General features: G+C 43.7%; 1 protein-coding gene across 2 annotated transcripts in view; it reads left to right on the top strand.

Annotated features, from left to right (window-relative positions):
• APBA1 (amyloid beta precursor protein binding family A member 1) overlaps positions 1–16,891 on the top strand; it is a 243,280-nt gene that overhangs the window by 207,392 nt on the left and 18,997 nt on the right. For both annotated transcript variants that reach the window (XM_059924869.1, XM_059924868.1), the window contains exons 6-9: positions 10,460–10,492; positions 11,507–11,593; positions 12,223–12,408; positions 16,104–16,283. In XM_059924869.1, the coding sequence (XP_059780852.1) occupies positions 10,460–10,492; positions 11,507–11,593; positions 12,223–12,408; positions 16,104–16,283 (486 nt within the window). The remainder of the gene's footprint in view (positions 1–10,459; positions 10,493–11,506; positions 11,594–12,222; positions 12,409–16,103; positions 16,284–16,891) is intronic.

Genomic DNA, 16,891 nt, shown 5'->3' with positions numbered 1-16,891 from the left:
GTATACATGTCAATCCCAATCGCCCAATTCAGCACACCACCATCCCCACCCCACCGCAGTTTTCCCCCCTTGGTGTCCATATGTCCATTCTCTACATCTGTGTCTCAACTTCTGCCCTGCAAACTGGCTCATCTGTACCATTTTTCTAGGTTCCGCATACATGCATTAATATACGATATTTGTTTTTCTCTTTCTGACTTACTTCACTCTGTATGACAGTCTCTAGATCCATCCACGTCTCAACAAATGACTCAATTTCGTTCCTTTTTATGGCTGAGTAATATTCCATTGTATATATGTACCACATCTTCTTTATCCATTCGTCTGTTGATGGGCATTTAGGTTGCTTCCATGACCTGGCTATTGTAAATAGTGCTGCAATGAACATTCGGGTGCATGTGTCTTTTTGAATTACGGTTTTCCCTGGGTATATGCCCAGTAGTGGGATTGCTGGGTCATATGGTAATTCTATTTTTAGTTTTTTAAGGAACCTCCATATTGTTCTCCATAGTGGCTGTATCAATTTACATTCCCACCAACAGTGCAAGAGGGTTCCCTTTTCACCACACCCTCTCCAGCATTTGTTGTTTGTAGATTTTCTGATGATGCCCATTCTAACAGGAGTGAGGTGATACCTCATTGTAGTTTTGATTTGCATTTCTCTAATAATTAGTGATGTTGAGCATCTTTTCATGTGCTTCGTGGCCATCTGTATGTCTTCTTTGGAGAAATGTCTATTTAGGTCTTCTGCCCATTTTTGGATTGGGGTGTTTGTTTCTTTGATATTGAGCTGAATGAGCTGTTTATATATTTTGGAGATTAATCCTTTGTCCGTTGATTCATTTGCAAATATTTTCTCCCATTCTGAGGGTTGTCTTTTCGTCTTGTTTATGGTTTCCTTTGCTGTGCAAAAGCTTTGAAGTTTCATTAGGTCCCACTTGTTTATTTTTGTTTTTATTTCCATTACTCTAGGAGGTGGATCAAAAAAGATCTTGCTGTGATTTATGTCAAAGAGTGTTCTTCCTATGTTTTCCTCTAAGAGTTTTATAGTGTCCAGTCTTATATTTAGGTCTCTAATCCATTTTGAGTTTATTTTTGTGTATGGTGTTAGGGAGTATTCTAATTTCATTCTTTTACATGTAGCTGTCCAGTTTTCCCAGCACCACTTATTGAAGAGACTGTCTTTTCTCCATTGTATATCTTTGCCTCCTTTGTCATAGATTAGTTGACCATAGGTGCGTGGGTTAATGTCTGGGCTTTCTATCTTGTTCCATTGATCTATGTTTCTGTTTTTGTGCCAGTACCATATTGTCTTGATTACTGTAGCTTTGTAGTATAGTCTGAAGTCAGGGAGTCTGATTCCTCCAGCTCCATTTTTTTGCCTCAAGACTGCTTTGCCTATTCGGGGTCTTTTGTGTCTCCATACAAATTTTAAGATGATTTGTTCTAGCTCAGTAAAAAATGCCATTGGTAATTTGATAGGGATTGCATTGAATCTGTAGATTGCTTTGGGTAGTATACTCATTTTCACAATGTTGATTCTTCCAATCCAAGAACATGGTATATCTCTCCATCTGTTGGTATCATCTTTAATTTCTTTCATCAGTGTCTTATAGTTTTCTGCATACAGGTCTTTTGTCTCCCTAGGTAGGTTTATTCCTAGGTATTTTATTCTTTTTGTTGCAATGGTAAATGGGAGTGTTTCCATAATTTCTCTTTCAGATTTTTCATCATTAGTGTATAGGAATGCAAGAGATTTCTGTGCATTAATTTTGTATCCTGCAACTTTACCATATTCATTAATTAGCTCTAGCAGTTTTCTGGTGGCAGTTTTAGGATTCTCTATGTATAGTATCATGTCATCCGCAAACAGTGACAGTTTTACTTCTTCTTTTCCAATTTGTATTCCTTTTATTTCTTTTTCTTCTCTGATTGCCGTGGCTAGGACTTCCAAAACTATGTTGAATAATAGTGGTGAGAGTGGACATCCTTGTCTCGTTCCTGATCTTAGAGGAAATGCTTTCAGTTTTTCACCATTGAGAATGATGTTTGCTGTGGGTTTGTCATATATGGCCTTTATTATGTTGAGGTAGCTTCCCTCTATGCCCACTTTCTGGAGAGTTTTTATCAGAAATGGGTGTTGAATTTTGTCAAAAGCTTTTTCTGCATCTATTGAGATGATCATATGGTTTTTACTCTTCAATTTGTTAATATGGTGTATCACATTGATTGATTTGCGTATATTGAAGAATCCTTGCATCCCTGGGATAAATCCCACTTGATCGTGGTGTATGATCCTTTTAATGTGTTGTTGGATTCTGTTTGCTAGTATTTTGTTGAGGATTTTTGCATCTATATTCATCAGTGATATTGGTCTGTAATTTTCTTTTTTTGTAGTGTCTTTGTCTGGTTTTGGTATCAGGGTGATGGTGGCCTCATAGAATGAGTTTGGGAGTGTTCCTTCCTCTGCAATTTTTTGGAAGAGTTTGAGAAGGATGGGTGTTAGCTCTTCTCTAAATGTTTGATAGAATTCACCTGTGAAGCCGTCTGGTCCTGGACTTTTGTTTGTTGGAAGATTTTTAATCACAGTTTCAATTTCATTACTTGTGATTGGTCTGTTCATATTTTCTATTTCTTCCTGGTTCAGTCTTGGAAGGTTATACCTTTCTAAGAATTTGTCCATTTCTTCCAGGTTGTCCATTTTATTGGCATAAAGTTGCTTGTAGTAGTCTCTTAGGATGCTTTGTATTTCTGCAGTGTCTGTTGTAACTTCTCCTTTTTCATTTCTGATTTTATTGATTTGAGTCCTCTCCCTCTTTTTCTTGATGAGCCTGGCTAATGGCTTATCAATTTTGTTTATCTTCTCAAAGAACCAACTTTTAGTTTTATTTATCTTTGCTATTGTTTTCTTTGTTTCTATTTCATTTATTTCTGCTCTGATCTTTATGATTTCTTTCCTTCTGCTAACTTTGGGTTTTGTTTGTTCTTCTTTCTCTAGTTTCTTTAAGTGTAAGGTTAGATTGTTTACTTGAGCTTTTTCTTGTTTCTTTAGGTAGGCTTGTATAGCTATAAACTTCCCTCTTAGAACTGCTTTTGCTGCATCCCATAGGTTTTGGGTCGTCGTGTTTTCATTGTCATTTGTCTCTAGGTATTTTTTGATTTCCTCTTTGATTTCTTCAGTGATCTCTTGGTTATTTAGTAACGTATTGTTTAGCCTCCATGTGTTTGTCCTTTTTACGTTTTTTTCCCTGTAATTCATTTCTAATCTCATAGCGTTGTGGTCAGAAAAGATGCTTGATATGATTTCAATTTTCTTAAATTTACTGAGGCTTGATTTGTGACCCAAGATGTGATCTATCTTGGAGAATGTTCCGTGCGCACTTGAGAAGAACGTGTAATCTGCTGTTTTTGGATGGAATGTCCGATATATATCAATTAAATCTATCTGGTCTATTGTGTCATTTAAAGCTTCTGTTTCCTTATTTATTTTCATTTTGGATGATCTGTCCATTGGTGTAAGTGAGGTGTTAAAGTCCCCCACTATTATTGTGTTACTGTCGATTTCCTCTTTTATAGCTGTTAGCAGTTGCCTTATGTATTGAGGTGCTCCTATGTTGGGTGCATATATATTTATAATTGTTATATCTTCTTCTTGGATTGATCCCTGGATCATTATGTAGTGTCCTTCCTTGTCTCTTGTAACATTCTTTATTTTAAAGTCTATTTTATCTGATATGAGTATAGCTACTCCAGCTTTCTTTTGATTTCCATTTGCATGGAATATCTTTTTCCATCCCCTCACTTTCAGTCTGTATGTGTCCCTAGGTCTAAAGTGGGTCTCTTGTAGACAGCATATATATGGGTCTTGTTTTTGTATCCATTCAGCCAGTCTATGTCTTTTGGTTGGGGCATTTAATCCATTCACGTTTAAGGTAATAATCGATATGTATGTTCCTATGACCATTTTCTTAATTGTTTTGGGTTTGTTTTTGTAGGTCCTTTTCTTCTCTTGTGTTTCCCACTTAGAGAAGTTCCTTTAGCATTTGTTGTAGAGCTGGTTTGGTGGTGCTGAATTCTCTTAGCTTTTGCTTGTCTGTAAAGCTTTTGATTTCTCCATCAAATCTAAATGAGATCCTTGCTGGGTAGAGTAATCTTGGTTGTAGGTTCTTCCCTTTCATCACTTTAAGTATATCATGCCACTCCCTTCTGGCTTGCAGAGTTTCTGCTGAGAAATCAGCTGTTAACCTTATGGGAGTTCCCTTGTATGTTATTTGTCGTTTTTCCCTTACTGCTTTCAATAATTTTTCTTTGTCTTTAATTTTTGCCACTTTGATTACTATGTGTCTCGGCGTGTTTCTCCTTGGGTTTATCCTGTATGGGACTCTCTGCGCTTCCTGGACTTGGGTGGCTATTTCCTTTCCCATGTTAGGGAAGTTTTCGACTATAATCTCTTCAAATATTTTCTCTGGTCCTTTCTCTCTCTCTTCTCCTTCTGGGACCCCTATAATGCGAATGTTGTTGCGTTTAATGTTGTCCCAGAGGTCTCTTAGGCTGTCTTCATTTCTTTTCATTCTTTTTTCTTTAGTCTGTTCCGCGGCAGTGAATTCCATCATTCTGTCTTCCAGGTCACTTATCCGTTCTTCTGCCTCAGTTATTCTGCTATTGATTCCTTCTAGTGTAGTTTTCATTTCAGTTATTGTATTGGTCATCTCTGTTTGTTTGTTCTTTAATTCTTCTAGGTCTTTGTTAATCATTTCTTGCATCTTCTCAATCTTTGCCTCCATTCTTATTCCAAGGTCCTGGATCATCTTCACTATCATTATTCTGAATTCTTTTTCTGGAAGGTTGCCTATCTCCACTTCATTTAGTTGTTTTTCTGGGGTTTTATCTTGTTCCTTCATCTGCGACATAGCCCTCTGCCTTTTCATCTTCTCTATCTTTCTGTAACTGTGGTTTTTGGTCCACAGGCTGCAGGATTATAGTTTTTCTTGCTTCTGTTGTCTGCCCTCTGGTGGTTGAGGCTATCTAAGAGGCTTGATGGGAGGCTCTGGTGGTGGGTAGAGCTGACTGTTGCTGTGGCGGTCAGAGCTCAGTAAAACCTTAATCCACTTGACTGTTGATGGGTGGGGCTGGGTTCCCTCCCTGTTGCTGTGGTGGTCAGAGCTCAGTAAAACCTTAATCCACTTGACTGTTGATGGGTGGGGCTGGGTTCCCTCCCTGTTGGCTGTTTTGCCTGAGGCAATCCAACACTGGAGACTACCCGTGCTCTTTGGTGGGGTTAATGGCAGACTCTGGGAGGGCTCACGCCAAGGAGAACTTCCCAGAACCTCTGCTGCCAGTGTCCTTATCCCCACGGTGAAACAGAGCCACCACTCGCCTCTGCAGGAGACCCCCCAACACCAGCAGGTAGGTCTGGTTCAGTCTCCCCCAGGCTCACTGCTCCTTCCCCTGGGTCCTGATGCACACATTACTTTGTGTGTGCCCTCCAAGAGTGGGATCTCTGTTTCCCCCAGTCCCGTCAAAGTCCTGCAATCCAATTCCCACTAGCCTTCAAAGTCTGATTCTCTAGGAATTCCTCCTCCCGTTGCCTGACCCCCAGGTTGGGAAGCCTGACGTGGGGCTCAGAACCTTTACTCCAGTGGGTGGACTTCTGTGGTATAAGTGTTCGCCAGTCTGTGAGTCACCCACCCAGCAGTTATGGGGTTTGGTTTTACTCTGATTGCGCCCCTCCTACCATCTCACTGTGGCTTCTCCTCTGTCCTTGGACGTGGGGTATCCTCCTTGGTGAAGTCCAGGGTCTTCCTGTCAATGATTGTCCAGCAGCCAGTTGTGATTCTGGTGCTCTCGCAAGAGGGAGTGACAGCACGTCCTTCTACTCCGCCATCTTGGTTAATCCAAAAAAAAAAAAACTGAACCTGACGTTTGAGTTTCCATTTCAAAGCAGGCTTTAATTTCTGGTCTTTCCGTCAATTACATGGTGCCTGTCACTCACATAGCACCAACCGTGGACTGGAATTGAATAATGATACTGAATTTACACTTGGAGTCTTAAGAATTATGATTTTCCTAATTTAACAAAGAATTTATAGGTTTATTTGCCAAAATGGGAGGCAAATTTGGAATTGTGGTTTGGCTAGATACGGATTTGGCTCAAAAAGCAAACTGTCCCTATGCAGGATCCTGTGATAGGCATCTTAGGAGATAAAAATCAACCAATTCCTTGACCTTGAGAAACATGCATTTTAATAAGGAAGCCAAGAAGAGTATTTAGGTAACAGTAATACAAGGCAGGCTGAGGAATCTGAAATTAAAAGACATTTCCATCTACCAAAATGTAAGAAATAAGGTTCATCTGAATGCAATAGCAGAATTACAGGACATCTGCCATTTTTTTAAAGTTTTTTTTTTCATCTTGCACCCTCCCTAATATATTCTTTCTGCCTTTGTTCCTAATTTTTGAGAAGTAGTAATATCCCTTCCAGGAAGCTTCCCATGTGATTTAGAAATGCATTAGAGCAATGGTCCTCAAAGTGGGACCTGGGAATTTGTTAGAAATGCAGATTCTCAGGCCCCACCCCAGTCAGAAACTCATGGGGGTAGAGACCAGGAATCTGTTTTCATAAGCCCTCCAGGAGACTGTGATGTATGCTATAGTTTGGGAGCCACTGCCTGAGAGAAGGGTGGATCATCCAGCCTGAAGGAGCCTCTGTTCTCCAGCTGTGCTCTGCACGTTCCGGTCAAGCCGAGTGCTTCTTGCTGCTGGGGTTCCATTGGCAAATAAGCGCAAGAAACGCTGCCAAACAGATCTTTTTCGGGTATTTGCCACATGTGTTTTCCTATTAAAGGCTCTGAGAAGTCCTGTACTGAGGAAATTTAATTCAGTTTGTTTAACCAGAAGTTTCCACAATTACTTGAACGCAGAATACATTATCGCTGTGGTGGTACCTGATAGTCTTGTTGCTAGGATTCTTTTCAACATGTTTTAGGGAAAACTTCTGGAGAGAGCTTTGCCCTACATGCTGTCAGTATCAAAAGTGCCCTATGCAGAGACAGCCCCCCGCCCCAGCCCAGGGTGGGAATCCTGCCTTAACCCGACCTAGAGAACCAAATGGGAAGCCAGTGCAGCTAGCTCACTCGCCTCCCTTCCTCTCACTACATCTCCGTGCTTCGTTCCACCCTCATTCCCACTTCATTCTCTGCTCCTCAGCCGGAAGACGGGGTGATGTGCTAGATTCTGCCTGAGCCATAGAAACTGCTTCATGTCCATGCAGAGTGTGGTGTGTTTGTCTCCATTTTCTTTCTCCATTTGTGAAGCTCACAAATGGCGTTTTGATATTTTTTGGTCCGTGCATTTTTGTAAGAAGCATGCATTATCAAATATTTTTCTGTCTTTACTAGCCTGCCCCAAAAGATCAGATTTTTCCATTCTTTTATAGAGAGATTTTCTTTAAGCGTTAAAAATTATGATTTAATTGTAGAATGAAAATTTCTATCAGTGTAGCGTTGTCTAAGCCATCTGATCTCCCATCTGACTTGAAGTCTGTGGTTGATAAAGACGATATTGACACTGGTAGCAGACCCTTCACGTACATTATCTCATTTACTCCTCCAAATGGAGGAGGAGGTGGGGAATCCTGTGAGGTAGGTATCATTAACCCCATTTTACAGACAGCCTTAGAAGTTTATAGATGAGAAACTTGTCCAGATGGCACAGTAGCAACTTGGAATATAGAGTGAGATTTCCAGGGTTTGAATATCTCTTCTGCCACTTAATAGCTGTGTGACCTTGGGCAAGTTAATTAGCCTCTCTGTGCCTCAGTTTCCTCTCCTGAAAGATGAGGATAATGTAGCGCCTACCTCACAGGGTTGTTGTAAGCTTTTACAGTGGTACACGTGAAATGCTTAGAAGGATACTGACATATACCAAGTGCTCAGTAAATGTCAGCTGGGGAAAGAAAAGCTAGAATAGCCAGGAGGATCCCCGGCATAACTAAACTTAAAGGGTCTTAACAACAGCAGATACCCAGTACACATTGCAGATCGAGTGATAGGATGGACGGTGCTGCAGTATGTCCTGTGCACCACAGCCTGCTGGTGGTAAGCCATAATCAGTCTCATGAAACACAAGGATTTAAATGGATGTTGTCACTCCCTGCTTCAAGATGCATGCTGGCCTTAAGGCTCTCTTTGACCTTTCTCTGCTGTTCCAGCTTCTCATTCTGACCCCAACCCCATCATCATTTCCCATGTTATGTCTAAATTTTTAATTTGTTCCAGGGCACTTGAATATCATAAGCGATTTAAAGGTGGTGTCACTCTAAGTGCATAAAATATTTTTAACTTCATAAAAATTGTCTCAGAATGCCTTTGATGAAACTCAGTTTGCCTTTCGGATTCTCTTCCTCATCACCCATTCCAGTAAAAAACAGAATGTGGGCATTCCATTGGTGGCAGACTTACTTTCCTTTGAAAAGGGCCCTTTCAGATCACTCTTCCTGAGAGTGAAGAATTTTGACCAATAGCTATCAGATTTTGGTATCAAAAATAATGGAAATTTATATATTACTGCCATATCATTCAGGGGAGGTAGTAGAAGACAAACGGATGTTAGGATCTCACAGCAGTTGTTTATCTTGAGGATTATAACTGGTGCAGATCAGAGCATCCCTGGCAGAACTCTGAGATTCCACCCAGTAATCTCCGTGGCACAGCATCAGCACAGGGCCACTCCTCAGATGTGCAAGTATTTCCACCGTCATGTACAGTGGGTTAGGATGATGCTTGCAGTTGCTGCCTTCAGACTTTTCCAGAGTAGGCTGTTCACCACGAACTCATGACCACCAGTACAAGCTGTGGGGTGGCTCTGTGGGAGTGGGGCTGCCCTAGTCTCCTGGGTGCACCAAGATTAGCTATTTGGTGTTTGGATAGCTGACTCATCCAGTTTCTCCCCGATGAGGTAGTACAGACAACACATTTAGTCACTAATGAAATAGTGACATGCTGCTGAGAGCAAGAGCTTTCCCACCAGGTGAGTACCAAGGATGTGAGGGAGCAGCTCTTCCTGTACCCCACCCCCATCCCCACAGCAGTTACATGGTTTGGCCATTGACTCACCATCGTTTGAGCAAGTTCTGTGTATACGTACCAAGCCCTACCAAAGCCAAGAGGTTGCACCCTGACATAGGCAGATTATAATCATCTAACATCATAATCATATAAGAGCAAACGCAAATAGAGTGCTTATAAGGCACCAGGCACTGTTCTGAGAGCATTGTATATACAGTTGACCCTTGAACAGCACAGGTCCACTTATATGCGGATTTTTTTCAGTAGTAAATACTACAGTACTATATGTTCCAAGACTGGTTGAATCTGTGATTGGTTGAATCCGAGGATGTGGAACTGTAGATACAGAGGAACCGAACTGCATATACAGAGGGCCAACTGACTGTAAGTTATATGCAGATTTTTGACCCTGCGGTGGTTTTGGCACCCCTAACGCACACATTGTTCTCAAGAGTCAACTGTATTCGTTTTATCCTCAACAGCCTTATGAAGTAGATACTGTTTTTACCCTCATTTTACAGTTGAGGAAACTGAAGCACAGAGACATTAAGTAGACATTAAGTGGCTTGTTCCAAGTCACACAACTAGTAGGTAGCAGAACCAGAATTCAGTTTTAGACAGTCTGGCATCTGAGTTTCTATTTTTATCAACTATTCTATCTTGAATAAATATTACATCCATTTCTAGTTAGGTATAGGCTCTATTAATGTTACACAAATTTAAGGCAAGAAGTATTACTAGAGATAAAGAAGGAGAACAATTCAGAAATCAGTAACAAAAAGATAACTAGGAAATCTTCAAATATATTAAAATTAAGAAGAACACAGTTCTAAATAATGTTCAAAGAAGAAATCACAGTGGAAATTAGAAAGTGTTTTGAATGAAATGATAATTAAATTGCAACATCAAAATTTGTGGGATATTGCTAAAGCAGAGATTAGAGGAGGCTCATAGTTTTATATAAATATATCAAGAACGAAAAAAGTTTGAAAATCCATACTTTAAGTTTTCATCTTAAGCTAGGAAAAAAATTGGCAAACTAAACCCAAAGAAAGAAGAAGGGATAAAGATACAGGCTGAAATCAGTGAAATAGAACACAGGCATACAATAAAGGAAATCAACAGAATCAAAAGTTGGTTCTTTGAAAACATCAATTGCAGTGAAGTATAAGAAGCACCTCAATTACATGTCCTTCCTACTACTGCCCCCGGCAGCTACTAAATTCTGATTTAGGAAATCAGTAATAGAGTGGGATTTTTTTAAGCCAGTCCTCCTCCCACAGAAATGCTTTATACCCCTGTCAATATTAGTTTGTTGATTCGCTTTTCAACTGAGTCTCTGCAAATTCTTTTCTAACTGTTCTCCTGTCTCTGTTTGTTCCATGCTAAGCAGATGGCCCAGAAATTAGCCAAAAGCAGGAAGAAGGTGCAGTACAAACAACTTCATCAGCTTGGTGTTATGCCTGTTTTGTTTTGTTTTTTTCATTTATTTACGTTTTGCCTTTTTTCTTATTTCGCGTTTTTGTTTTCTGCATCCAGCAAGTTTTTGTTCAGATTTCTTTTTGAACCGCCCCATAAGCCAACGTTTCTCAAAACTCAGTTGCCCAAAGTGGCTGCTTTCTGTTGCTCATTAGTCATCTCACTCCAGAGGAATGACAGGGAGCAGATTGGGGATGCTGAAGGGATCCTGCAGGCGTGTGCAAGTGCCCACCATTCAGGAGCATTCACGTGGCAGGGACCTGGGTCTACTCAATTCTAGTCATGTTTGATTTGTGGATTTGTCAGATTGCTGGATGCAAAAAAGAAAACTCGCTAATAACCACATGTGTGCAGAGTCAAGCCCTAAGTGAATCAGACTAATGTGCTTTTTTGGTTGTGAAGCTTCTAGGTGCTTATAAGCTACCCATGGGACACTGAGGCATTGGGGCTCGCTCTTATTGGGGTGGCTTCAGGAGTGGGTACTGCTTGTGTGGTGTGTGGTGTGTGGGAACACGAAGACCCTCTTACCACAACTGCCTTTTTTGCACCTGCTGTAAGCATTGTCCCCCATCACTTGAGCAGGAGCAAACTCTGACTTCTCCAAGGTCCTGGGGATATGAGTCAGTTGCCCTTGTTCCTTCAATCTTTTGGGTTCTGAAACCCTTGCAGACAGTGCCATTCACGATCATTGTTCATGGAGTCAGATCTACTACAGTTACTGCTTCCATGGCGGAAGAAGCAAGGAGGAGTCCGCATTTCTCCCTGTAACCTGGAGATGCTCACTCCCGTCCCCGTGTCATCCTCTGTGTGGTCCTTTCAGCTTTGGCAGTCTAGTTCTGAAGTCTGCATCGCTGTTCTGGTGACTGTGTCTCAATGCCTCTGTGTATGAGCTAACCTTGCTCGCACACACCTGGGTCAGAGTAACGTATTGAGCTTTCCCTTGGTGCATTTTCCTTCTCAGGCTCCTGAAGGTGAGTCTCAGCCAATGACTGAAGTGGATCTCTTCATTTCTACCCAGAGAATCAAAGTATTGAACGCCGACACGCAGGTATTAACTGGCTCCCACCTTCCTCGGGGGTGAAGCTTAGCATGACAACTAGGAGGCTGTGCCCTTGTCTGTAGAGCAGCTGTCCCCAGATGCTGGCTTCCACACAAGCTAGAAGGTTGTGTATGCAGTGCCTGCTGCCGGGCTGGGGGCTGGGGGATGGGAAGGGACTTGGTAGGGAGGATTGGGGCTCTTAAAGATCAAAGGAAAAAATAAGCCTTGGATATTGTTTGCTAATAATTCTCATAAGTTTTTATCAGAAGATTCATGAACAAACTAGCCTTTTAAGAAATTTTGTTTAGAATCACACACACACACACACACACACAATACAATCATCCAATCATCACATGCAGATTTTTTATTTTTTAACTTCCCCACCAGAGATTCTACTGGTTGTAAAATGATTGAAATTCCTTTTCACATACTACAGACCACTTCCTGCTCTGGGTTATCACAAACCAAAGGAATTGCTCCCAGGCCTGAGTGGGTGCATGTAAATCTGCCAACAGGGTGTTTGCAGCGAGCTCCCACGTGTGGACCGCACTTGGCTGGGCTGTGGGGTGGCAGGCTGTCTCATGGGTCATTAGATGCCGCACTGGACATACCATCCTCTCCCTGCTGCCTTCCAGGAGACGATGATGGACCACCCTCTGAGGACCATTTCCTACATTGCAGACATCGGGAACATCGTTGTGCTGATGGCCCGCAGGCGGATGCCCCGCTCCAACTCCCAGGAGAACGTGGAAGCCTCCCACCCATCCCAGGATGGAAAAAGGCAGTACAAGATGATCTGCCACGTCTTTGAATCTGAGGACGTAAGGGCGGCCTCCCTTCCATGTGATCTGGGCTGCCCTTGGGTGACCAGGTTCCCTCTAGTTCTCAGGACCTTAATCATATGTGAGACAAATACTTATTGAGCACTTATTATGTGTCAAGCACTGTTCTAGTGCTAGGGATATAAGGCTGAGTAAAATAGACAAGATACTCATTGTAAAGGTTGTAGAGAGACAGAAAATAAATAGATAAATATACTTAATATAAAGTTAGGTAGTGGAAGGTTTGATAGGGAAAAACTAGGTCAAGGGATAGAGGGGCCAGGGGCTATTTCAGGTAGAGTGATGAACAGAGTCCTTTCTGAGGTGACATTTGAGCAGAGACCCGAGTAGAGTTGAGAGTGAGGAAAGAGCAGGTGCAAAGGCCCTGAGACAGGGGCCTGCTGATAGAGGTTGAGGAAAGGCAAGGAGGCAAGCCACTAGAGAGGCCAGAAGGGTGGGAAGAATTCAGCCAGACCCACAGGGGCCCGAACAGGTCTCACCTGGCCACTAGGGCGTTTGGGGAGGGCAGTTTTTGGACGTGCAGGACTGCCTTTCCTAACAGGAAAGTTAGCGTCCCTGACCCTACCCACCAAATGGCAAGAGCACCAGCCCCCCACTCCTTAGCAAAACCAGCTGTTCCTCCGGTCACAAAGCCAGTGATCCCTAACGCCCATCTCTCCAGGTGATAATGTCAGCAGAGGAAATCAGCGTACAACAGAGGTGGGGCCCATTCTTCCATTCAGCTGTCCTACCCAGTTGTCCCTAGAACTGCCGGAGAGAACACCAGGCTTCAAGCTGTGTTAGCATCATGCTTCTCCCAAAGCTCGACAGGGCTTGGAAACTCCCTCTGGGCCTTGTTTTTTTTTTTCTGGCCAAGCCATGAGACTTGCGGGATCTTAGTTCCCCGACCAGGGATTGAACCCGGGCCCTCGGCAGTGAAAGCACAGAGTCCTAACCACTGGACCACCAGGGAATTCCCCCCACGATGGTTTTGAACTACAGAGCCTCCCTGAGAGGGCCGTGTTGGTGCCGTTGACTGGTCTAACTTTTCCTCCTGCCACAGTGGAATAAGGTGTATTTCTCATATTGAGCAGGGAGTCCTTATATACTTAAAGAAAATTGCCTATGGTAGCCTTGGCTCCTTAGAAGGGGCCATTTTTCTCCAGAAGAGTGTTCATCCAGCTGCTTTAAATGGCCTTCCTCTGAGAAGTTAGGAGTCTGAGGGGAGCTGCTTTTCTCCAGGGAAACGGAGCTGACATGGCTGTAGCCACAGACAGGAGGAGACGCTTAACACTTTTGTACCATCTTTTACTTGTCTGGTTCTCTAGAAAGCAGCCCCAGGGACACGGTCACTGAGAAGGCAGAGAGCTTGAAGCACCTGTCCTGGCCATTCTCCCCGCTTTTCCTTTAAAACTGAGGCCAAACCTGCAAACTGGGAGAAAATGAGTTTAGAAGGTTCTCGGAAAGTTCCAAAGGAGTTACATTTAGAATCTTAAGTTTCATGTGTCCTGCAGGCCCGTGAAAAGGTGGAGTTAGCTCTGCTCACCAGACATGAGGGTTCTGGTACGACCCTCTGCCACCTCCCCCTGGCTTGGTGCTCCTAAGGAGGGCTTTCTTTCCCTTGGGGCTCCTTTTCGTCTGTAGGGGGAGATGATGGAGGGGAAGAATGAGGAAGCAAGAGTGGACCTGGGAATCTCACTGCTTTGCTTCCAAAGCCCAGGACAAAGGGGGAGAGCGTGGGCTGCAGAACTGGGAGAACTGGATGTGGATCCCGTCTCCCGTTCTACAGAAGCTCAGGCTGTGCAGCTGCTGAGCTTCTGTAGAACGGGCTGCCGTGCGGCTCAGGTGGACACGGCAGAGAAATCAGTAGCCTGTGTGCGTTCGCCCGGTGCATCCACTCGTGACGGTCGGGAGGTCCGCTGGCCGTGTTCTCAGACACTTTTTTTAGTTCGTCTGTTCACACAAGCCTCTGATGTCCACGGTGATGCCTCGGCAGGAGGCAGCATGGTGGTCCTTGATGTGACTTGTGGCATGTGACGTCACCAGATTCTCAGAGTGAGAAAAGTTGAGCATTTCTTTCCCCACTGCCAGCCACACAGAAATTTCTGATATCACTTTGAAAGCACTTCTGCTTTCAGCAAAAATTACCAAAGGTAGGGAAAGGAGGAGTGGAGATTAGAGTTGTGTGTGTTTGAAACATTGCCCTAGAGCTTTTTCTTGTTTTGCGGGCTTTCTACCCACTGTGATTAGACAGAGCGGCAGTCCCAGTGGTGGGCAGGAGATGGGCTCCGGAATCAGGCTGCCAGGATTCTCAGCCCCCATCCCCACCCCAGCTTAAGCTCTCAACCTCTTGTTCCTGCTCTGCCCAATGGGAGCAAATAAAACAGATCCGAAGTCTAAGAGCTCTGAGAAACAAAAGGGATTGTTGTACTCAGTTGGTTGATAAACCTGCTTTGAGCTGCCATGAGACACTTTATAGGATTTGTCCAGCTTACCGTGAATCTTACACATTTGTTGCAGGAATATTACCGTGTTTAGGCACTTCTCCAGGCTCTAATGGGGTTTTTACACAATGTATGATAAAAGCACCCTGTTACCTTTCTAAAATGTGAACATTTCTGAATTCTGAAACACTGCCTTCAGAGCTTAGGATGAGGGCTTATGGACCAGTCATACTTACGTCTTCGACTTGCTGTGAGGATTTATGTGACGGTGCTTCTACAGCATTTAACACAGCACAGGCTCAGTTGCTGGTGTCTCCCCCAGGTTGTAATGTTGGTTAATTAATGCAGGGAAAGGTTATCAAAGCCCAGTGCAGGAGAAAGAACAATAGAAGCAGAGTGAGCGGTATGACCTTGAACAGGTTCCTTCACGTCTCTGGCCGCAATCTCCTCACCTGGAAAATGCATAATAAATATTCTGTAATGTTCCATCCATAGATAATGTGAATGAAATGAAATTCATGGATAATATAACCTCCCTTTTTGAAAAATTTTTCACAAAATAACCAAAGTATTGCCATAAATATAACACAAAGGAGAAATAAAAGGAAAGCAAGCTAAAATAAAATAGGTTGATAGACACACACTCACACACACATGCAGAACCACCATACTCTACGGCCAGTGTGCAGGCTGATGGGAATGTGATTTATTGGCAACCTACATCCCACGAATAGCACTGATGCTGATGATTTTCCAAAGTCATGAAGCTTACTCGTGGTAAAGTGTTGGACAAAACAAAATACCATCTTCTCTCAATTTACAGAATAGTTGTATTCTTGGAATGTTCAGTGTGTACTAGAGCGTGCAATTAAAGCCTTGTGTTTTTATATAAATTAGAGTTGAGTCCCAGCCTTTAGACACAGGTGTTATATGTTCATGAATGTCCAGTGGGATATTTGAAAATTGTGCAGGATGTAAAACAACTCGTCCTGTGTAGGACTGTCCTTTGCACGGCAGTAGGTCCAGCATCTCTGACTCCTGTCCATCAAATGTCAGGAGCTCCATCAGGATCATTGTCATAGACAAAATTGTCCCCACTAATTTTGAAAATGCCCTGTAGCAGGCACTGCCGCCCCATGGCGACCCACTGGGCTAGCTGCTGCCTAGGGCTCTGTAGTCCTGAAGGACCCAGGTCGCCCACCAGCAGCGCTGCCCTGTTGACCCCGTCTCCCCTTTCCGGCTCCTCTCCAGGCTCAGCTGATTGCACAGTCCATCGGGCAGGCGTTCAGCGTGGCATACCAGGAGTTCCTCAGGGCCAACGGGATTAACCCCGAAGATCTCAGCCAGAAGGAGTACAGTGACCTGCTCAACACCCAGGACATGTACAACGACGACCTGATCCACTTCTCCAAGTCGGAAAACTGCAAAGATGTAGGTACTTTCCAGAAGCTGTTGTCTGAGCTGGGCCAGCCGGGCCCACCCGCGGTAGAAGTGAAGGCAGAGTGGCCGGGTTGAAGAGTGCACTCAGGCCCATCTCTGGCTCCCTTCACATGAGGCCCGATAAAGACTGCAGCCGAGGGTCGTGAACAGTGAGACAGGGCGTCGTCTGCTCCCTGCAATCCAGAGCCGACTTTGGGGTGGGTTCCAGAGGCAGACAGGACCTGAACCCTGCCCTTTACCAAGCCCACAGTCTAGGAAAAGGCACAGAAGATTTTAAATGATGGTGCTGGTACAGGCACTGGTCAGAGACAGCTGTACTTGGCAGATTGGAGCCGATCTCGGCTCTCAGGTCTCAGATGATAAGTGCTGTTGCTCCCGCAGGGACCGAGCTCTAGAGGAGTGTCTGGAGGAAAACGGGGCCGTCTGATCTGGTCTGAGGTCTGGGTATTCTTTGGAAAGTGTAGAGGAGTGCAGAGGGCTGAGCCAAAGTAACAGAAGCATGAGGGTCCGAAAGCTCAGGAATTGTCTGGGGAGCCATGAATGAGGCAGTCAGGCTGCAGCAGGGACTGTGCGTAGGAGAGGATGTGAAGAGGCCAGTA

Source organism: Balaenoptera ricei, chromosome 6 (genome assembly GCF_028023285.1).
Source record: "Balaenoptera ricei isolate mBalRic1 chromosome 6, mBalRic1.hap2, whole genome shotgun sequence".
Classification (NCBI taxonomy): Eukaryota; Metazoa; Chordata; class Mammalia; order Artiodactyla; family Balaenopteridae; genus Balaenoptera; species Balaenoptera ricei.
This window is presented reverse-complemented; position numbering and strand designations above follow the sequence as displayed.